This window comes from Selaginella moellendorffii, unplaced genomic scaffold, assembly GCF_000143415.4.
Source record: "Selaginella moellendorffii unplaced genomic scaffold, v1.0 SELMOscaffold_96, whole genome shotgun sequence".
NCBI classification, from domain to species: domain Eukaryota; kingdom Viridiplantae; phylum Streptophyta; class Lycopodiopsida; order Selaginellales; family Selaginellaceae; genus Selaginella; species Selaginella moellendorffii.
In genome coordinates this window covers 592710-614765 of record NW_003314357.1, presented here as the reverse complement: position 1 = coordinate 614765, position 22056 = coordinate 592710, and the positions used below count along the sequence as shown (strand labels likewise).

At 47.7% G+C, this 22056-nt stretch overlaps 3 protein-coding genes, 2 long non-coding RNA genes and 1 other non-coding gene across 7 annotated transcripts in view; 3 read left to right on the top strand and 3 right to left on the bottom strand.

Moving 5' to 3' along the window:
* Positions 1 to 953, bottom strand: part of LOC9650468 (membrane steroid-binding protein 2) — a 1187-nt gene extending 234 nt beyond the window's left edge. Inside the window, exons 1-2 of the mRNA XM_002989288.2 lie at positions 477 to 953; positions 1 to 337 (exon numbers count right to left, since the gene is read on the bottom strand). Of these exons, the coding sequence (XP_002989334.2) occupies positions 1 to 337; positions 477 to 847 (708 nt within the window). The 5' untranslated portion in view covers positions 848 to 953. The remainder of the gene's footprint in view (positions 338 to 476) is intronic.
* A 174-nt stretch (positions 954 to 1127) lies between these two features.
* Positions 1128 to 1200, top strand: TRNAF-GAA. Its single transcript has one exon. It is a non-coding gene; the product is annotated as a tRNA-Phe (tRNA).
* Positions 1201 to 1255: 55 nt separating this feature from the next.
* LOC9650467 (protein CYPRO4) lies at positions 1256 to 3602 on the bottom strand. Its single transcript, XM_002989287.2, has 2 exons — positions 1779 to 3602; positions 1256 to 1702 (listed from the first exon to the last, which is right to left on the bottom strand). Exons 1-2 carry the CDS (start codon positions 3312 to 3314, stop codon positions 1430 to 1432), a joined length of 1809 nt encoding a protein of 602 aa, XP_002989333.2. The 5' UTR covers positions 3315 to 3602; the 3' UTR covers positions 1256 to 1429.
* A 10885-nt stretch (positions 3603 to 14487) lies between these two features.
* On the bottom strand, positions 14488 to 16935 carry LOC9650465. The gene is made up of 11 exons (XM_024663085.1): positions 16779 to 16935; positions 16493 to 16570; positions 16380 to 16430; positions 16134 to 16312; positions 15976 to 16074; positions 15773 to 15916; positions 15467 to 15716; positions 15391 to 15420; positions 15156 to 15342; positions 14954 to 15104; positions 14488 to 14897 (listed from the first exon to the last, which is right to left on the bottom strand). The coding sequence occupies exons 1-11, from the start codon at positions 16897 to 16899 to the stop codon at positions 14883 to 14885; spliced, it is 1305 nt and encodes a 434-aa protein (XP_024518853.1). The 5' UTR covers positions 16900 to 16935; the 3' UTR covers positions 14488 to 14882.
* A 739-nt stretch (positions 16936 to 17674) lies between these two features.
* On the top strand, positions 17675 to 18096 carry LOC112342004. The gene is made up of 3 exons (XR_002990791.1): positions 17675 to 17697; positions 17766 to 17939; positions 18002 to 18096. It is a non-coding gene; the product is annotated as an uncharacterized LOC112342004 (long non-coding RNA).
* A 58-nt stretch (positions 18097 to 18154) lies between these two features.
* Positions 18155 to 18957, top strand: LOC112342001. Of its 2 annotated transcripts, XR_002990790.1 has the most exons (5): positions 18168 to 18273; positions 18333 to 18441; positions 18517 to 18704; positions 18787 to 18867; positions 18923 to 18957. It is a non-coding gene; the product is annotated as an uncharacterized LOC112342001 (long non-coding RNA). The 2 variants fall into 2 exon arrangements; XR_002990789.1 differs by lacking the exons at positions 18787 to 18867; positions 18923 to 18957 and having other exon boundaries at positions 18155 to 18273; positions 18517 to 18785.
* Positions 18958 to 22056: the final 3099 nt, after the last annotated feature.

Here is a 22056-nt window from a genome sequence, read left to right as displayed (position 1 = left end):
ATCCTTGTGTTCCTCGGAAACTTTCTGATCGTCCTTCTCCCCGAGGCTTTTCTTTGTCTCATCACTGTCCTTGTACTTCTTCTCGTCCCCCTCCATCTCCATACCGATGCTTGAATCGTCCACCACCTTGTCCTCCTTTTTGGGCTTGACAGCTCCGACTCTGGGATACTTACTGGCGAATTTGCTCTCCCAATCCTTGAGAACTTCGAGCTGCTGGCTGCTCAATCCATCCAGATCACCGCAGAGATCACCCTCGTCAAAACTCATCTTCGCCAAAGCGCGGCTGGCATCTCTTCCAGCGAAAACGGCATAAGGCCCACCAGGCCCGTAGAAATCCCTGCAAAGATAAGCGATAGTATCACCAAGCACGAAAAGGAAAGAAGAAAAATGCAGCTCTGATCGATCAAGAAAGGAAAAGAACGTATCTACGATCCATCAATCTAAGCACGAAGAAGAAAAGAGAGCTGTGACAGTACCTGGCAGAAGAAACGTTGTAAATCGTTCCCTTGATCGCCATGAGCAGCGGCTTGCTCGAATCCTTCCCATCGTACGCAGCGAGCTCCAAGAGAGTGACCTGATCCCCGAGCTCCACGATCGAGGGAGGATCCACCGCTGCTGCTGCCGCCGCGGCCGCCTCCTCCTCCTCCTCCTCGATGATGGCCGAGAGGGGAGCGGCGCCGATTTGCGATGGAGCAAGAATCCCAGAGATGAGGTAATACGCACCAAGAAGCAGCGCGATGATGGTGAAGAGCACGATCGGCGGGAGGCCCGTGTTGGATTCGATGTAATCCATCCCCTGGGCGGCCAGGGAGCTCATGTTGTGCGCCATCTCGCGGAGCTGATCCATCGCTACACGAGAGAGAGTGAGATGGAGGAGAAAATGTGGTGGCGCCCTCTCACTGGCAAAAGCGACCAAGCTCTTCCTCCTCCGCCCTAGGTTTTCTTTGAGAAACTCAAACAACCTGACACGTGTAACCCCGTAACGCATGGAATAGAAAGAAATGTAATGCGATTCGCATGGGTACAATACAGTAAACATTGAAAGCAATTTGCTATGATTTTAAAAGATCTAGAATATGATAATAAAATCTTTAAATATGAAACTAGTTTTTTGTTAATCAAACTAAGCGGGGATAGCTCAGTTGGGAGAGCGTCAGACTGAAGATCTGAAGGTCGCGTGTTCGATCCACGCTCACCGCATTTAATAATATGCTTCTTAGATTACTAATAACGTTATTTAATTTAAAACCTGTAGTTTTCATTTTAAATAACTGTGTTTACTTTTAAAAAGAACAATTAAATTTTGCTTTAGTTGGTTACAAACAGCAAAGAAAAGAGCAAGAAATTAGCGCGCGAGTGCGTACTACTCCCATCCCATGTCAAAAGTCTCCAGTCTTACCGCGAATGGATTTGTTGCGTTTTTCCTGTTCTAGATGTTGAAGGAGGTGACGTGCTTTGGCGTGGCGACGATGAGCGGCGCTTCCGGCGATTTCCCAGTGACGAAGTTGTCGTGCATGAACATACTGTCCACGATGTTGTCCTCCTTTGGCACAATCTTGTAGCAGTAGCAGCTCTTGAGCCCCTCCCCCGCGTTCTTGTAGCAATTGTGCTGGCTCTGCTTCACGCGCTTGAAATCCCAGATCACGGTGTAGTTCCCCACGCTCACCACCAGATGCCTCTCCTCCCTTCCACCCTCCGTCACCTGAGACAGCAGCAAACCAAAGCGATGAGTGAATCCAAGCAACTCAAGAGGAAGGAAAGACGAACGAACAACTTACCCAGGAGAAGTGACCACCGTGGAACTTCTGGTTCTTCCCAGCGGCAAACGCGTCCACCGGCGTGAGCTTGAGCAGCCGCGGCGTCGCCAGCTTGTGCCCCTTGCTGCCCATCCGCCCCGTGAAGCCCGTCTTCATGGATCCATCCTTGTCGATGAACAGCGTGCTCATGAGGATGAGATACGTGTCCGTGGTTCCCAGCACCCAGTGTCCATCGTAAGTCACATCCACATGAGTGATCGGCGAGCCCAGCCCCGGGAACGCTGTTTTAGCCTGCCGCATCGACGTCTTCCCGTAGAGCCGGATCTTTCCATCCTTGGATCCCACCACCACCGCTCCATCTCCGGTGGAAGCAAAGCACTGGAAGTTCGTGCCCCTCGCAAACTGATGACCCTCGTTCCAGTTCAGCACCGGGCTCGCGATGTCCTGGACGATTCCGTGTCGGTCTCTCATGTCCCACCGACAGAGCCTGTTGTCGTCGAGGCCGAGGAAGGTCGAGAGCGACGAGTCGAGCTGAGCCGACTTGCTGTCGTTGGTCACATCCCGCATGGTGATGGGAGTGCCATCCTTCTCAAACTTCCACTCGGCCACCGTCTTGCCCGACTCGAGATCCAGCTGCCGGACGTTCGTGGAGTGGTTCTTGCCATCTTTCGCCGGGCTGAGCAGCATCATGTTTGCCTCCCCCCGGATGAGCATCGCCTTCTTGGGTGTGCTGAACGAGTCGGAGCTCGATCCGCCCAGGCGGACGGACGCCTTCTTGCCTTGCAGCCCCGTGGGTGTGTTTCGAAACGCCTCGACCCGGCTGTCGCTCACCAGGAAGCTGTTGTCTTTGGCACCCAGCGCGAGGCTGCGAATCCCTTCGTTGAGCTCGTCGATGTAAGTCTGCTTGAGATCTTTGACCTGTCCCTGCTCTAGAGTCTCCTCCGCGTCCTCCCAGATGGACTCGTCAGCGTCCTGAGGCTTCACCCAGCCGATGAAGTCCTTCCCAAACACCTTCACCTTGTTCTCCTCGGTCGCCTCGAGCTGGTAGCTGTTCTCGAAGACGCAGTTGTGGTACTCGGTGGTGAAGTCCTTGTAGTCCTCCTGGGATGGGAAGCGCATCGCCCACACACCTTGGAAGACGAAGTCGACTCGCTGCTGGTCCGAGTAGAACTTCATCTGGAGCCTCTGGTCGACTTTAGCTCGGATCCTCGTCCCCACGCACAGCAGCCAGTGATCAAAGTGGCCACTCCCTTCGGCCTCGTCCATGTACTCGTCATCGTCGACCTCGCTGCCTTCTTGGAACTCGCTCTCGCGCATAAACTCCCATGGCACCAGCTTCTCCGCGACGACCCACTTGGTCTTGGCCGAGATGTAGTGGTAGAGCTTTACCTTTTGCGAGCCCGGCTGTGGAGGCCGCAATGGAGTCCTTGGCCCGGTTTTCTCCTTGTCGGAGCGAGCGCTGTGATAGCTCCCCTGTGACGAGGAGGAATTCTCCTCCTCCTCCTCCTCGGCCTCGGAATCGTCCAGCCGCCCTTCCCTGCTCTCGCTAGCGCCCATCTCTACTCTACTACCCTCAAACCCTAGCGACGAACAGCTGCCCCGATGCGATTATTCCTTCTCCCCTGGGGCGTGAGCTCTCCGCAATGCGAAATGCGCCGGGTCCCTATCAGCGACTCGCCACAGACTCCACGGCCTGGAGAAGATCTGTGGCCGCTGCGAAGGCGGCCGGCGCTGGAATCTCCTGGCGCCGAGGAAATCCCTGTGCTTTCGATCGATCTTGCAAGAACGCGCAAGAACACGCTCTCTCTCTCTCTCTTCTCTCTCTTCTCTTTCCACAGCCCAAGACCCGTTTGAACCTCCTCGTACGAAAGCGCTCCAGGCCGTACACGTGGCACGATCTGGGCTAGTGCGTGAAAAAGCTACACGTGGCGGACAAAAAAAGCCCACCGCCTCAATGAGCCCTAACCTATTTTAAAGGAAAAGGGTCCTTTTAATTATCAATCTAATTACTCTATTCAAAGTGGATTAACTGGGAGCTGGATGGAGTATGCCATGGATTACCACGCTCCATGTTCTTCAATCTCAAATTTATGTTTCATAATCATGAAATCCTTCATTATTCAGGGTCTATCTATATGCTGTTTTCTGGTGCTGATGGATGCTGAGACCATGAGACTGATGGCTGCAAAATGCAAGGGTTTGTGAGTTTTGCTCTGCACTCCATGCTTCATACTCTTCAAGCTCCAAGCATGCAGTCTTCAAGCTCTAAAAGTTGTGTAGGCTTCACCTTGCTCTTCTTTTTGGTTTCAGTGGACTGGCCTCTTGGCAATAACCTTGGCTTAATCTTGGCTGTTTCAAGAGGCTAGAGGACCATCCTGTTTCTATGAACCCAGAATTCAACTGAAATTGCGCCTTGGAAAAGGTAATTACTGTTAGTCATCTATCAAATTTATGTTTTGAAGAATAGCTGGGAGATCAAAACGAGGAAACATTTAATACAGTGTCACATTGTCGATATGGCTTATAATTGAACTCCATCTGAAGTGAATCTTGGGCACACACACACACTCGGGATCTTTCCAATGAAACTACAACATGCTTCATAGTGATTTGTGTGATCCCCTTCCTGGAAAATTGCAATATCTCACAATCCCATTGATGCTGTCACAGGTTGCATCAGCTTCACAGCAGTTGAAGGAGAAAGCAAGTGCAAGCAGTAAAATTGCAAGTGTTTTCATGACTCTCATTGCTAAATTAATGGCTAGATTAAGGTTGTCTGATGCTGGAGATTGTATACTACGTCAGTCTTAATTTCCAAAAGAGCAAGTCAATGTAAACAACAACAATTGGCTGGCCAAAGCAAAGTTCAAGATACTACACGAGAGAAATATAGAAAAGAAAAGCGCTTCGCAGCTCTCTTCTAAGGATTATTCTCAGAATTCTTACAGGTCTCACCAAGAGGCTTCCGCTTCGCTTTAGGGCCAAATTCAGCCTCCAGCTGCTTGTAACACTCTTGAAGAATGCGTATGTGATCTGGGTTGGCATTGACCCTGAGCACATCGATATGCTCTTTCGTCACTCTCTTGGACAGATTCCTGATCCGCTCGTTGTAGAAGAGCTCGTCCTCCCATGGATCGGTGCCATCCTCCCAATTATGTGACCTCTCCAGCTTCCTCCGCTCCTCCGTCCTCCTCTCCTTCTCCTTCCTCGTCGCCTCATCCATCGCCCATCGATTTGCCATAGCCATGAGAAAAACCCTGGCTTTTTATGCTACATAGGAGAAAAAGGGTAAAAAGGCTCTAGGTAATCCTGATCCATCTTTGTGAGTAAAAGTATGTTTATTGTTTGACCAAGGAGCTCGAAAGCGCTCTCCATTTGCAATAGGCTGTGTACCAGATGGGAACTTGATCTCTCGATAAGTCCCTTAATATATGCTTTATTTCGTTAAAGTGGGACTTTTCATTATCCCACTTATGGTGTGTGGCCACATGCCATTTTTATAACAACAATAAAAAATTGAAGTTTTAACTTTATAATTTATAAATTAAAAACTTTTCATATGATTTTGTGTTATAATATTGTGAAATATAAAAAAATAAATTAAAAAACTAAAAGAAATATTAATAAATATTAATTAAGTACTAAGAAATGGCATGTGGACACATGCTAATTAATGTCCCACTTTACTGAATAAATCCCACTTTAACGAAATAAAGCATATATATGCTTTTTGGAGGTCTTGGAGCATAGAATGAGACTACAGGGTTGATAGATAGATAATAGTCACCATTAGCCCGTGAGAGCATGGGACTTTTTGAGTAGAAAGGGAAGAGGGGAGGGAAGTGTTATTTGCTAGGTGTTTCTATTTGTGAAGTGAGGGCATATTGCTTCAATGAGCAATGCCCTCTGGTCTTCCATGGCACGAAGAAAAAGAGTAGTCGTTGATGTTGTGGTCGTGTTCCCCATGAATGTGTAAGCGACTAATTTTTCCATTCTACTTTAGTCACTTAACCACACCTCCGACCACTTGGAGGGGTCTCATTCACAACCTCCATAAGTCCCATTCAGGACTTGGGGCTTGCTAGCCCCGAGAATGGCATCCATGCCACTCAACCTTTGCACTTGGTCCAAGTGCTCCACGTGTCCGATCCCATGACCGACACCCAAAGGTACCACTGACATCTCGGCCCGTTACGCTAAGGCCATGCCCATTCACCTTTGCTGCGCAAATGGTCCAATACCACTTGCATCACCATCCCGTCTCTCCAAGACTGGGCCATCTGTCTACGAGGGGTCATCCTAGATCCACTCCTTAGCATCCTTAGGATGCCCACAGACCTAGGGAATCGCCTTCCCCAAAGTCCTTTTGTCAGTTCCTACCAAGTCCCTTTCTGCCCCTGGCCGTGTTTGCCAACACTGCCACTGGATCGAGGCCCACAGGCCCGACCACTAAGTCCCACGGTCCTCTGGGACTTCCTCACCACATGACTGTGTCCTTGGTCACTACCCCAGAGGACTGCTCCTCTTCTTTTCCACAGTCTGGGCCTTTGGGACGACATTTCGGAACACCGTGGCCTTACGCGAGCCACCTGGGTACTCTCCCCACCTATCGCCTTTAGGTGCTCTAGCCATGGGCTTAGAGCGAGGTTCCGTTGAGCCACGCCTGGTATCCAAGTAGGTAGTGCAACCCACACTTGGACTGGGAGCATCGGCCAGTCGATCTCCCGGGGGAACTAGAGCCGGCTCTTGAACACTTCACCAAGCTACCCCGCTTGTCGGTCCGTATTCACTCTAGTCTTGGACTTCCCAGTGGTCAGTTCATCACCCAACACTGGGTCTGGCCTTCCTGGGCCAAACTGGCCTTTCCTGGCCAAACTGGCTCCACTGCAGTCCTCCCCCTTACTATACTTTTGGAGCTCACCAAACCCCCCAGGGTCTGGGAGACGAACGCTTTGGGCTTTCACCCTCTCAGGCTCCGGACTCGGACTCGGACTCGGACTCGGACTCGGATTCGGACTCGGGCTCGGACTCGGGCTCGGTCTCGGCCTCGGCCTCGGTCTCGGTCTCGGTCCCGATCTCGGTCTCGGTCTCGGTCCCGATCTCGGTCTCGGTCTCGGTCTCGGTCTCGGTCCCGGTCTCGGTCTCGACTTCGGACTCCATCTCGGACTCCATCTCGGACTCCATCTCGGACTCCATCTCGGGTCCATCTCGGACTCCATCTCGGACTCCATTTCGGGTCCATCTCGGGTCCACCTCGGACTCCATCTCGGACTCCATCTCGGGTCCATCTCGGACTCCACCTCGGACTCTAACTCGGGTCCATCTCGGGTCCACCTCGGACTCCACTTCGGACTCCATCTCGGATCCATCTCGGGTCCACCTCGGACTCCACTTCGGACTCCATCTCGGACTCCATCTCGGACTCCATTTCGGGTCCATCTCGGACTCCACTTCGGACTCCAACTCGGGTCCATCTCGGGTCCACCTCGGACTCCACTTTGGACTCCATCTCGGGTCCATCTCGGGTCCACCTCGGACTCCACTTCGGACTCCATCTCGGACTCCACTTCGGACTTCAACTCGGGTCCATCTCGGACTCCACTTCGGACTCCAACTCGGGTCCATCTCGGACTCTCCCACGTGTCATGTGTTGGTCCTTTTGGGTCCCTTTTTGGAGCCTCGCTTTTTGCTCGCTTCGTGCTCGTTCCTCGAGCACTTCTTTGGGAGTTCCACTCCCGCTCTTGACTTTTCAAGTCGGAGCTTTTGGTCCAAACGTGTTACGCTCGTTTGGCTCTCGCTTCAGCCACTACCACGTGGCACCCTTTCCGGCTCCACTTTGGGGCCTAGGGATTTTGTGTCTCACAACTCCACCACCCATAGACGAAGTTCGATGTCCTCATCGAACGATGAACCATTTTATAAAGTAACACCCGCATGTGTTACCATTTCCATCCTTGGCGCGTAGCCAATCTTTGTCTATGGTTTGACACCAAAGGCTCACCATGCCTTGTCCATCCTTTAAGGAGCGTAGTCTCTCCAACTTAGAGACTGATTGGACCATATGTAATGGTTCTCTCCTTTTATTGGTTTAGTTCTTGCTAAACCTCTTAGAGACCCTTCTCTAAGTCAATCCCACTACTCCTTCTCGAGTAGTCTCAATTTCCATCGATATAACCTCTACACTTTGGAACTTTGAATTTTGACTCCTTGGAGTTAATTTCCTAGGTGTCTCCGACACCTTGCCTTGCACCTTTTGTGCAACTCCACTTCCCATCCTAGGAAGTTCTCTATTCGAGGGCACCATCATCCTCTCTTCTATTTCGTGCCAAAGTTCCAGTTATCATACTTTGTGCTAGGGCTGTTCATGGCCCTATCATTTGGCTACCTTACCACTCCCTCCCTTGGAGCTTCCACTTTCGCCAAATCGGAGCAATTTAGAATCTATCCTTGGAAACACACTTCCTTTCCCGCAATTTGTTAGCGTCCAACACATTAGTGTTCCTCGCCTAACTTTGTCACTTGGATTCCTTCCCAAGGATTCCACGGCCCTATCTTGGCCACTCATCTTTTGCTCCTATCCGTTGATTGTTGCACCAAGCAACATCGAATCTCTACCTCCCTCCTTGAGGTATTCTTTTGATTCCATAGCAAAGGCTCTGCTTTGCCAAGACTAGGGTGTTCACCCCTAGTAAGTCTCTTTTAGCATCTTCTGCTGTGGGCTCTATCCTCGGCCCAACTTTGTGACCCTCTCATGGGTCTCTTTAGAGACTACTTTCCTTGGACACACTATGCCATCACGATGACATAGCTCATTTCCCTAAGGTGTTTTTCCCACTTGGTCACCTTGACCAAGCCACACCATCATCAATAGTTCAAATCAACACTTTGAACTAGGAACCTTATTCCTTAACCCAAACAAGGACCTTGTCCTTATTTAGCCACAAGATCACCTAGTGATCTCACCTCGGCACCTTAACAAGTTTGCCAATAGGTACTAAGTCTTCCAGACCTTTAACTTGTTAACTACGACCCCGGGGGCATCCCCCACACTTGGTGGTGCGCCCAAGCCAGCCCTTCCGGCCAAGGGTCCATAGCAACTGAGATTAGGTGTCCCCATCTCACTCACCACGTCCTTGGTGCCACTTGCACCAAAGCGTTCAAGTTAGATATGCCGAGCTTTCACACTAAGCAATCTAACCGTGCATCACGACTCTGAGGCATCCCTCGCTTGGCGGTGTGCCCAAACCAGTCTCCCCACTGAGAGTCCATGACCACCGAAATATGAGTGTCCTCATATTCCAAACCATCACCACGCCCTAGTGATTTGGGACTCGAACCCAAGCACTAGAGGGTCGGGACTCGAACCCAACCTCCGTATATGCATCTACGGACGGCATCACACAAGATGCCTAGCGTGACTCCCCACGCCGGTGCACCAACTTATTTTTAAAGCGCGCTACAAATCACAGCTTAGGAACCTAGTTCCTCCACACTGCCAAGTCCTCTCACTTGACATGTCTGTGATCATGCATGGACTCCTCCATGCTCGGCCCCATGGCCCACCCTTTTTGAAGTTATCACCGTCAACTAGGGTATTTGTTCCCCCGACGTGCCAATCTCGCTTGGCAAGTCCTCCGACCACTGTAACATGGTTCCTGCATAAGCGTGAAAGTCCTTGACCATCGACTTTCGTTCAAAGCCCTCTCTTTGAACACTCGGGAACTACTTCCCTAACCTTGATAGCCTTGCCTCATGGCAAGCTTCAAGACCACTCTTCTACTGCGCCACTCTGATTTCGCGCGTTCCATGAACCATTCACACTTGGCCTTTCTAGGTACTAAGCTACCTAGAATCGTCTTTGGGAACCTTGAAGGAACTTTGTCCCTCAGCTTGCTAAGGCCTCCCTTTTTGCAAGCCTTCAAAATGCCACATAGTCTAACATGGATAATTCCATATTTTAGACTCTCCATGGCATCACGGTTGCTAGCGACAACACCCTCGAGCCCCCACTTGATTCTCCACTCCCAGCTGGCATAACCAACTTTGGTTATGCCCTTTGATTCCTATGGTTCGGTTCTATCCCCTTACTTCTTGCTTTTTGGCTTCACACCTTTCCTTTGGTCATTCTCCTCCAGACCAGGAGGATAGCGTTGCACTTTCTATCATGCTTTAGTAAGTATTCTTAGGGATGAACCTACCCAATAGCCTAGGGAGTGGTTCCTCAATCCGGGTATGCTCACCTTATAATCCCACACACTGGGATTACATTGTTGCTTATGGGCCTTTACATGCCCATCACTAGCCTTGCCAAAATTCCATTTTTGGCTTTGTCCAACTCGGGTAGACAGTCCTCTCCTGTCTCCGCAACCTTGGACATTTGGATAGCACCTTCTATCCATCATTCGCTAGGGACTTAGTCCCTTGGGCTTTATCCATTGCCCTTGCGATATCAAACACCACCTTCTGGTGTTCTAGAGTGTTCGGGTGTCCCAATGATGGCTTTCTTGATAATGAGTATTTCCTTTTATGACATTGACTTACTATATCGCAACACAAGCAACTTATCCCCCGTAAGGGTGTATCCGACTTCCCTATGCTATTAAGAAGTCTTGGGTAGCTACCTTCTACCCGTTCAACCAGTTATTTTGCACCTCTTGCTTAGTTGCCTCATAGTTGTCAAGTCCTATAACTCATTGCTTGGTGCTTTCACACCTCCATCATTATCTGGGTCACCACACTCCAACTGCATGCTCTGCAGCTTAGGCTATGCCATTCCCATTTCCATTGGGATTCCTTTGGCAAGGGGTTCTCATGAACCCACCAACATAGCCTCAAGGTATCACACCTTGACACATTTGGTGTCTCCACACCATCGGCTCCACGAGCCTACCTCTATGACACTTTCCCTTCGTATCTAATTCTTTGCCAAGACCAACACCGCCCTTTCTCATGCCAACCATCCGTTAGCACTGCACCATAGAGGTCACACACAACTTTGTGTCAAAGTTGTTTTCTTCTGGGAACACCTTTCCCATAACTTTAGCATGGCACATTTTGCCATCGATGAGATACCCTCTGTTCTCATCCTTGGATCCTATGATCCCCCCCCTATCCTTTGTGGGGTACAACACACCTCAGTCCAAATGCTTCCATCAATCCTTTTAGGACCATCCCTTGACTCTACTCGAGTCATCTAGCAGTTTTGGACTTGGTTAATCCACAGACCCGTAAGGTCTTACTTGTGAGGCACTAGCTCACTGGAATACACTTCTTGCATTCCTGTCCTACTCAAAAGGACTATTTTCACAAGTGTTACTCCGACACTTGATTTTGTTCTCTGGGGGCAACTTTTGCCCCTTTAGGACTACTTGTCCATGCGATGAGAATACCACTCATCTCTAAGTACACCCCCCAACTCCTTGGGTTGTTCCAGCATTTATTAAAGGTAGCCCCGGCTACCATTTCAAGGACTTGAGTCCTCTTCCGTATTTGACCTCCCACGGTCATTACCTCTGGTCTCACATTCATGAGTACCAACCTCAACTATATGAGGATAATCTTGTGACTCCTTTATTATTTTGGAGTCTCTATCTTTCCCGTGATCCCAACTTTAGTTGTTTACCACAACAACCTTAGCCAATTTGCTGAGACAAATGCTCATCCGGATCACATCCTCAACTCAATGAGGAAAACCTTGCACTGTTCCCAAGATCCCAAAGTCGTTCCATTATTGGCCCTTTTCTATCCACCACCTCGTCTACAAGTTCACACATGAACTGTAATGGAGAGCCATGTCTTCCCGACTTGCTACTCCTCAAGGATAGGCCCACTCCTCGGACCTTCCGATGCCAACACTAGTGGTGATATACTTGAGCACCAATAAAAGTCAGACTAAGGAACAGCTCCGATACCAAGTTGTAAGCGACTAATTTTTCCATTCTACTTTAGTCACTTAACCACACCTCCGACCACTTGGAGGGGTCTCATTCACAACCTCCATAAGTCCCATTCAGGACTTGGGGCTTGCTAGCCCCGAGAATGGCATCCATGCCACTCAACCTTTGCACTTGGTCCAAGTGCTCTACGTGTCCGATCCCATGACCGACACCCAAAGGTACCACTGACATCTCGGCCCGTTACGCTAAGGCCATGCCCATTCACCTTTGCTGCGCAAATGGTCCAATACCACTTGCATCACCATCCCGTCTCTCCAAGACTGGGCCATCTGTCTACGAGGGGTCATCCTAGATCCACTCCTTAGCATCCTTAGGATGCCCACAGACCTGGGGAATCGCCTTCCCCAAAGTCCCTTTGTCAGTTCCTACCAAGTCCCTTTCTGCCCCTGGCCGTGTTTGCCAACACTGCCACTGGATCGAGGCCCACAGGCCCGACCACTAAGTCCCACGGTCCTCTGGGACTTCCTCACCACACGACTGTGTCCTTGGTCACTACCCCAGAGGACTGCTCCTCTTCCTTTCCACAGTCTGGGCCTTTGGGACGACATTTCGGAACACCGTGGCCTTACGCGAGCCACCTGGGTACTCTCAACACCTATTGCCTTTAGGTGCTCTAGCCATGGGCTTAGAGCGAGGTTCCGTTGAGCCACGCCTGGTATCCAAGTAGGTAGTGCCACCCACACTTGGACTGGGAGCATCGGCCAGTCGATCTCCCGGGGGAACTAGAGTCGGCTCTTGAACACTTCACCAAGCTACCCCGCTTGTCGGTCCGTATTCACTCTAGTCTTGGACTTCCCAGTGGTCAGTTCATCACCCAACACTGGGTTTGGCCTTCCTGGGCCAAACTGGCCTTTCCTGGCCAAACTGGCTCCACTGCAGTCCTCCCCCTTACTATACTTTTGGAGCTCACCAAACCCCCTAGGGTCTGGGAGACAAACGCTTTGGGCTTTCACCCTCTCAGGCTCCGGACTTGGACTCGGACTCGGACTCGGACTCGGATTCGGACTCGGGCTCGGTCTCGGGCTCGGACTCGGCCTCGGGCTCGGGCTCGGTCTCGGCCTCGGGCTCGGTCTCGGTCCCGATCTCGGTCTCGGTCTCGGTCTCGGTCTCGGTCCCGGTCTCGGTCTCGACTTCGGACTCCATCTCGGACTCCATCTCGGACTCCATCTCGGGTCCATCTCGGGTTCATCTCGGACTCCATCTCGGACTCCATCTCGGGTCCATCTCAGACTCCATCTCGGACTCCATTTCGGGTCCATCTCGGGTCCACCTCAGACTCCATCTCGGACTCCATCTCGGACTCCATCTCGGGTCCATCTCGGACTCCACCTCGGACTCCAACTCGGGTCCATCTCGGGTCCACCTCGGACTCCACTTTGGACTCCATCTCGGGTCCATCTCGGGTCCACCTCGGACTCCACTTCGGACTCCATCTCGGACTCCATCTCGGACTCCATCTCGGGTCCATCTCGGACTCCACTTCGGACTCCAACTCGGGTCCATCTCGGGTCCACCTCGGACTCCACTTCAGACTCCATCTCGGGTCCATCTCGGGTCCACCTCGGACTCCACTTCAGACTCCATCTCGGACTCCACTTCAGACTTCAACTCGGGTCCATCTTGGACTCCACTTCGGACTCCAACTCGGGTCCATCTCAGACTCTCCCACGTGTCATGTGTTGGTCCTTTTGGGTCCCTTTTTGGAGCCTCGCTTTTTGCTCGCTTCGTGCTCGTTCCTCGAGCACTTCTTTGGGAGTTCCACTCCCGCTCTTGACTTTTCAAGTCGGAGCTTTTGGTCCAAACGTGTTACGCTCGTTTGGCTCTCGCTTCAGCCACTACCACGTGGCATCCTTTCCGGCTCCACTTTGGGGCCTAGGGATTTTGTGTCTCACAAAATGCTAGTTCCATGGCATGAAGAAAAAGAGTAGTCATTGATGTTGTGGTCGTGTTCCCCGTGAATGCTAGGAGGTTGTGGGCATGGAAGTCTAGTGTGGGGAAGAAGAGCCATAGTCGCATGTAGGCAGGGCAGTCATATATGACATGCAACAGGGTCTCCATTCCTCACAGGGGGCAGAGGCAAGCATCTCTGGGCATGACTAGTGTCTGTCTTCGGCTTAGCTTGACGTGAAGTGAGCGTCCACTCGTTTGGTATTTTGCAAGGATACATCTGGTGGTGTAGCCTGTGGAGTTGTGGATGCTAGGGCCAATGATTCTCCCAGGGTTGATGTCATTGAGGTACTCCTGGTACTTCACCAAACTATTTTACTTGTCAATTTATATTCACTTTAGTCTTGGACTCTTCAATAGATATATTATCACCCAATACGTGGGCATAACCTTCTTAGGTCATATAAACCTTTCCTAGCCAAATTAATTCCACTAGAATCAAACCCTCACACTCTCCCTACTACATTTTTAAAACCCCCTACACAGCCCCTTCCACAACACAAACCCCCCCCCCCTCCCTCAACAATAGTTTTAAGCTTTGACCTTACAACTTATATTAATATTCGGACTCGAATTTAGATTTGGTTTCAGTCTTAGTCTCAGTCCTATGCACTCACAATTGTTTAACATTTGATTGATATAGCATTTTACCCCAACCTTCCCAATTTTTTTGAGAGTGAAATTTGCTCCAACAGAATAAAACTTACTCCAAGAGTGAACACATATAACCTGAGGACACCCTTTGGTGGGAGTTTGCTCCAAGAACTATATTGACAGTTCTTGATCTACTCATTGTAAAAGAGCTCATCCTGATCTCCAGGAACTTGTCCAAAGAGAACAAAAAAATTTGACGAGTTTGCCATCTATCACCCACTCACACACTAAATGTCCAACACTTTTATCCACGAAAGGCACTACCTTTATCAGGATGATGAGGCCAAAGACAGCGGCCAACACGTATGCCAAGAGCTGCTTCTTGCGCCGGAGTTCTACAAAGTTTTCCCCCGCGGACATGGAAGCTTGGGGAGAGCTGAGAGCTTACGAGACTTTGTACACTTGGATAAGAGGGAGGACAACGAGTAGCCGCTGCGGGAGAAAAACAAAAACTCGCCAAATTCGCCAAATTCCCAAAATTCGCCTGTCATAATTGTGAAGCCGGACTTTACATCTCTTGAGGAGAGAATTTATACAGCGCTTTCCTATGTCGCGCTCAAGGGGAGCCTTAGTGTTTCGTCAGCTGTTGTCATTAAAATGAAACTTTAGAAGCTGTTACTTTTCAGGAATGTGTCATACCTTTGAGCAGTGTTCTCTCGTGACAATGTAGAGGTAACACATCCACGATCTCAAAACAAGCTCCAGATCACTGAGATCAGCGTCTGCGTCGATTCCAACAAACTGAAGTAATGGTCCTTGCACATCAGCACCAGCCAACAACGAGAGAAATCTGAAATTAAGATAATGTAAGTTGTGAAAGGACTAATGAGGAAATCCTTACCTATGATTTTTTACCATGACAGCACAGGCAGCATTCTTGACTATCAGAAAGTCGTCTGGGGCTGTTGCCTCAATTCGCCGGTGGACACCCATTAAGATACCGAGAGCGAACAATTCCAACGACCACCCGCGACCAGCATGGGAACTTACGATCGCTTGAATCACAAAGACAGGTGGCCGTAACAGTTCTGGAATATAAAAGTTAACAAAAAGGCCAACACTAACAAACATCTTACCTGGTATAGCCCCCAAAGCACCCTCAGAATCTACAAAGACAAAATTCAGATTATACCATAAACAAACATAGCTTACCAGCACCAATCAAGCGAGCAACATCGGCTGTTAACTTCTTCTCAGCGTGTTTCACCCAGATAGACATGCTAACTGAGTGTTGAAGCCTTGTCGCATCCTTCACTTTTTCTTCAAACTGATCGTCATGAAGAGGATGATCCAAGTGGCAGGCCAAATGTGTCAATCGATGTTTGACAGTGTCGTATGGGAGTAGGTTTTCTGTGTCCGAATCTCTCATCTGCAACAAGATTATCGAACGGTCTTCTCGCTTCTGCATGAAGAAACCATAAAAAAAACTATACCACATTAACCAGAAAACATAACTACCTGAATGAGAGCTTCACAGTCGACAGTGTCAAGTCGTTTAGACACCCTGCATCCGAACCTCCAGGAGTATACGAGCTTCAGGATGTTGATTTCTGGATCTCGGGATAAACAGGTAAGGTATTCACGTTCGCATCTTGGGGGATCCTACGATCCCAATACATCACATGCGGAGGAGTAATGTCATAGCACCTGGAATTGCTAACCTTCGTAGCTTCCATCAGTTCGCAAGCTTCCTCAATAACTTCTTCAGCGATGTTGTCATATTCTTCAATAATGCTTTTCCCCAATACAATGACAGTCCCCTAAACAAACAACGACGCAAAAATTAAAAACTAAAGAGGATAAAGCAAGGATTTATTACCTTGATCTTTACCAGCTCACCAGAGAAACTAGATGAGAACATTTTACCGTTTATGAGAAGCATTCCTTCATTGAGCCCACAGCAGAGCTTGATTCGCTGGAAAAATCCTGCGGTTGTGCCATTATACCTCATCGAGAAGCTCATGTCTCGATATTTAACTGCACACAGCACATTACCACCTACAAACAAAGGGCAAGAAAAAAAAGAAATTCAGGAAATGAAGAACAAAAAGAAAAGAAAGGGCACCGTGAGGCGGTTTTCCTTCGCCGTTGGGTGCAAGCACAGGTACCTCACCACCTACAGATGACAAAAGAGAGTTAAAGCAAAAACACGAACCAAAAAAAGCACCATGAACTCACCTTCAGCGGAAAGAGGCCGTTTCCCTTCTTCGTCCTCAGGCGCAGCAAGAGGCTGTTTGCCGTCTTTGTCCTCAGGATCTAGAAAAACGAATAAAATAACTAAGTAAAGAAAGAACAAGATTGGAACACTCGAGGTTGTTCTTACATTATCACCTAGGAACACAAAGCCGAAGATAAAGAACACGAACCAAAGAAAAGCACCATCAACTCACCTGAAAGACGCTTCTCTTTTTACTCACGAGGAATACGCAATCACTACCTAGAGGAAGAGGAGAAATATCCTTGCCTGTTCTTGCGCCGGCGCCAACGCCGCCATTCCCCAATCGTCCAGCGCCGCCCCTCCCCGATCGTCCAGCAGCACGGCTATTCCCGGCGCCACCCTTCCCCGATCGTCCAGCGCCACGCATCACAAAACCCTAAGAACCCTAGCCATGGGCGATCATCACAAGCATCACAAGAACACTACAAGAAAAGCCCCTTCGGAGCCCTCTTTTAAGGATTATTCTCAGAATTCTTACAAGTCTCACCAAGAGGCTGCCGCTTGGGTTTAGAAGCAAGGCGGGCATCCATCTGCTCGCACCACTCCCGGAGAATGCGTGCGTGATCTGGGCTCGAATTGGCCGTGACCGCATCGATCTGCTCTTTCGTCAATCTCTTGGACAGATTCCTGATCCGCTCGTTGTAGAAGACCTCGTCCTCCCATGGATCAGTGCCATCCTCCCAGTTATGCGCCCTCTCCAGCTTCCTCCGCTCCTCCGTCCTCCTCTCCCTCTCCTTCCTCATCGCCAATCGATTCGCCATAGCCATGAAAAAAAACCCTAACTTTTTCCTATGCCCTAAACGAGGAAAAGGGGCAAAAGGGCTCTAAGAATATACCATGAGAATAAGGGCCGTTGGATGAGATCCTGAGATCTGATTATGTTGCTTAATTATCCATCTCAAAAAAATAGAGGAAATTTTGTCATGAGCTTATAACCTTAACCTAACTAACTGTCCACCTGACCATCATCATACTCATATATTTAAACGAAAGAGCCGATATAATAATAGCATATGCTGGCGTCACTTATTCTGGGCATATGCCAAAATCTAACGGCTGAGATTAAACAATGGGGAGTCGTGACTTTTGGGATCATAAAAACTTTTAATTGTCTTTTAGGGCGCGTGAGCACGAGGAGAGAGCGTCGATCATCGCTTGTGGGAAGGTACTCTCTCTCTCTCTCTCTCTCTCTGTCTCTGTGTGTGTGTGTGTTTGATGCGGTCTTCATTGCAGAGCACCTCAGAGCTACAATCAGCTGTACGTGAAGATCTGAAGCTGCTACCGATTGAAAAGCTCAGGAAACCGTTGTCAATGGCCATGCGCCGGAAAAATGACAGTCTTTTTTCGAGACTCTCAAGCCCCTATTTGTTCCAGGTTCTCGAGGCTGGAACCACGACTAGAATCAAGGTTTTTCACTCTCTTGCTTTTTGCTATTCTCTTTCGAGGCTTAAAGTTCCTGTTTGTGCCAGGTGCTCGAGGCTGTAACCAAGAGAAAAAAAAGAAATTTTCGTCCCTGTACTTCTCCTCGGGACAGCCACAGCTCCACGGCTCCATGGCTATTCGCCCCATGCATTTCACAGTCATCTCTACAGAACATGACTGGAGCTCGACCAGCGAACAAGTATGCATTCTTATTCTTTTCATCTTTCCTTCAACGAAACCTTCTTCTACAGTACGCTTGGATGAAATCTGACCTTGAATCTGTCGGCAGATTCAGTACACCATGGATAGTTTTCACAGGGTAACTGTTTTTATTCACATTTTCATTCTGTAAACTCATGTGTGCTATTTTTCTTTCAGTCATCGACCTATGTACTCCACTCAACTGCGGGGGATTTATTTCTAAACTTTACCAGGTGTGGATCCGAAATTTGTAGCAGCTGTGGAACCATTGCTCTTGAGAAACAAGGTAAAACACGAGCTCTTCAAAGGGAAAACTAGAATGAAACTGTCTTTTTTCTTTTTTCTTTTTTTTTTTGCACAGGTTGATTTAGCAGTGTGGGGGCAAGTTCACAATTACCTGCGAACTTGTGCTGTGTTTCAGGGCGCTGCCTGCAGCACCCGATCAAGGATTTAGCAGGCGTCGATTTCTTTGACACTACAATTTACTCAGCTCCAGTTCACACCGTGGTTGGCATGGCTGAATTCACCTTGGATGACTTCCCTCATAATGTAAGCTTGCAGCTTTGTTTCCTATATTCAAGCTCTTTATATGGTATTGATATTCTACCTTTTCTATTTTTTTTGTCGACAGTTTAGTTCATGGAGCTTGATTCGAAGGTCGGCATTTGGATATGCAAGAGTGACAGCTGATAAGACAAAGCTACTGTTTGAGGTAGATGAATTGCGTTCTTGGTTCTTGCATGTTATTTATTTATTTTTCATTCCAGTACATTACAACGGACGGACAGTAGCTGACCGATTTCAAATTGCCAGGCTAGATTGGGGATTTTCCAGGCCATGAACGATTTCAAGCTTTACAAGTTCAATAGTTGGCTTGTAGAGCTTGCTGATTTACTTGACACTGCCAAGAGCTCTTGCTTTGCTGCACAGCACCTGTTTTTGGATCTTGCCAGTCGCAGTTTTGTCCAAGGCTGTGAGAATGACGATGCTCTTTGGCACCATGAACTTCGGTAAATGCTGTCGATACAACAAGAGTATCTCCTCCTTGTTGCTTCTCACGCCGTGCTTGAGGGACACAAACGCACATGGACCACTGCTCATCTGGCTGCGCCACCACAGCAGCTTCCAACACTGCTGGATGCCTGGATGAAAAAGAAGCAAACTTTAACAAGAAACAAAGAAGGAAAAACTCTCCTTTTACCTGTACAAGATGCTCTCCACTTCCAGGCTGCTAATGTTCTCCCCTCCAGAAATGATAATATCCTTGGCTCGATCCTTGATCTTGATGTATCCATTGGGATGCCAAACTGCCAAGTCCCCAGAGTCTGGATTGTTCAAGTATCCCTTGAACACCATGTTCCCACGTATGCAAACTTCGCCAATGGTGACACCGTCCTTGGCAACCAGTTCTAGAGTTTCATCTCTGATAATGTATTTGTCTTATTTGTTTGGTTCTTCGTCACTCCTTACTCGCTTGCTGCTTCTGCTAATTTTTTTTGCTTGCTAGCTCGGAGTTGAGCACCTGTAAGCCATCGAGGCAAACGTATTTCACGCCCTGCCGAGCCTTGAGCCTGGCCTGCTCATCGGGCAAAAGGCTGTCCCATTCGGGATTCCACTCGCACACAGTGCATGGACCACAGTGCATGAAAGAGTGGGAAGAGGCTAGCTGCCTATTTTTCTTTCTATGCACTTCCTTTATGGTTATCTCCAGTTTATTTTTGAGTAGGTGGTATCTGTGGCTATATATATTTGAATGTGGAGTCATGCTAGAGAAATGCGAAACAACATGATGACTTGAGTTCCAACCCAGGCCCAGTGCATCTCCTCTTTTTATTGACCCACCACAATGATGAGCATCTATTATGCTAGGAAGAAAACGTAAGCTTTTAGGTAATAGCTTATAGTGCCACAATTTCGTCTGTCTGTACCAACTATCAGCATTGCAAACTTTGTGGAGTCATGTAGAGGCCGAGACTCTGTAGGTTCTGTTGAAGGTGTTGTAGTGAGTATCAATGATATAGGCTACAACAGTGGTCAACTCACAATAACAGATAACATCAACGAGTCTGATATGATATAGTAAGTTCAATATAGCATGTGGATCCCTGACAATAATCTATATGATGGCAGCTCAAATTCCATGGCAACATAATGGAATTATTCAAAGAGTTGATGAATGAATGTTTTTCTGGAACTCCACCAACAAGATGTTTCATTAATTTACAAGGAGACGGTTATTTCAAGAGAGCAAATGTCACAGGCATGAGCATTGTTTCATGTATAATAGATGATGCCAAAATAATTCCTTGACTCTGTTTTTCGGAATATTGCAAGGGAATGCAATATTCTATGTATACAATGTACAATGTATACAATGCACTATGCTCCCAGCGTAGCTGGGACTTTTTCGGAATATTGCAAGGGAATGCACAGGGGTAAGTGCGAAAGGAAATGAAACAAGCCCATATTAAATACACGTTGTTTTGCAGATACCTGGATACTTTGAAGTAGATAAGCTTTGTCCAGTTTTTATACACACAGTTTGTTCATTATGCTGCGGATCAAGATTGCAACAAACTTCTAAAGATGAAGCAATATGTAAAATATGTAAATATGCAGGACCTATAAAGGAACACATCACGCTAAAGGGCCAGCTTCACCTTGGACAAGACACGTTCCAAGTAGCTATACCTTCGCATTTTGTTGATCAACTGTATGGAACAAAGGAACTTTGACATTCCTTAAAAAAAATAAACCTTTGCCTTTACATCTGTGCCTTTACTCTTTGATTTCTGATGTTGAAGCATCTGAAGCTTTTATGCAGAAATCGTTAGAGTCTAGAACAATGCACTGGATCTTTGCAGGGGAACATTTGAAAGAACCCAGCACTTGAGGTGATATGCTCATTAAAGTTTGTGATTTGTTTATCTTTTTTTAGGCACTTCAAGCATTGACTTACATGGGAACTTTCATTGATGGGGGCAACGATTCCATTGAATATATTCCTAACCTTTCAACATCAGAAGGTTTGTAAATCAGCTGTTTACAAACATTCCTAATTCTCCCACTAATGTATTACATACCTGGAAAGAGATGTGTATAATTGCATTGCATGGATCACACTGCTTCATATACTCCAATCAAATATACAGGCCTGCTGTGTGTGGATTCTTGAGGCACGTTCGTGAAAAAAACTCATGGATTATGACATACTCTACTTGCGCAGATAACTACAACTTAATGTTCTGCTCAGCAAGCAGCCAGAAGAATATCTGGTCTGTCTCTAGAGATTGCAAAGTTGTGTAATGGTCCAAGATGACAGAACTGAAGCCAAAGTGATAGATGTTTACAATATCAATGTGCCTTTCATTGGTGATCCAATGAACACTAGAGTGCATATCCTTCAAGGTTAATGTAATTACAGAATATGTATTTAAAAATCATGATATAGAAAAGGCTGAACTTCTTCTTACAATCAAGTAAGCTTTCCCACACTTTCATATTCAAAACCTTTAACATAACCACCTATGAAATCTCATGCTTGAATATTTCTTTGTTAATATAAAGAAACAATATAAACGAAAAGCCAAGAACTGAAATATATAGATCCATCCCAGATTTTTCTTCTGATATTTTTTTTATCAAAAAATAAACACAAATGTAAAGCACTACGACTACTAATGTTAGTTTACTACTAACATTTGTACTAATGTTAGTAATATAAATATTGGGCAAAAAGGGAATATCAAAGATAAATATGTAAAATATTAAAAGTTTTTAAAAGAAAAAAAACACATTAACCTAACATCTTTGACTTAGTATCATGCAATTCCAAAATTTCAGTCTGAAATGATGAAAAGATAAACTTTATTATAATTTTTATATTTTTTAAAATTTTTAA

Coding starts and splice junctions, on each gene's coding strand:
- LOC9650465 (XM_024663085.1), bottom strand. CDS start 16,899: ATGCGTGGCGCTGGACGATCGGGGAAGGGTGGCGCCGGGAATAGCCGT. Junction 15,917..15,975: donor AACTGATGGAAGCTACGAAG/GTTAGCAATTCC, acceptor TTGGGATCGTAG/GATCCCCCAAGATGCGAACG. Junction 15,717..15,772: donor ACTGTGAAGCTCTCATTCAG/GTAGTTATGTTT, acceptor TTCTTCATGCAG/AAGCGAGAAGACCGTTCGAT.
- LOC9650467 (XM_002989287.2), bottom strand. CDS start 3,314: ATGGGCGCTAGCGAGAGCAGGGAAGGGCGGCTGGACGATTCCGAGGCC. Junction 1,703..1,778: donor ACGGTGGTCACTTCTCCTGG/GTAAGTTGTTCG, acceptor CTGCTGTCTCAG/GTGACGGAGGGTGGAAGGGA.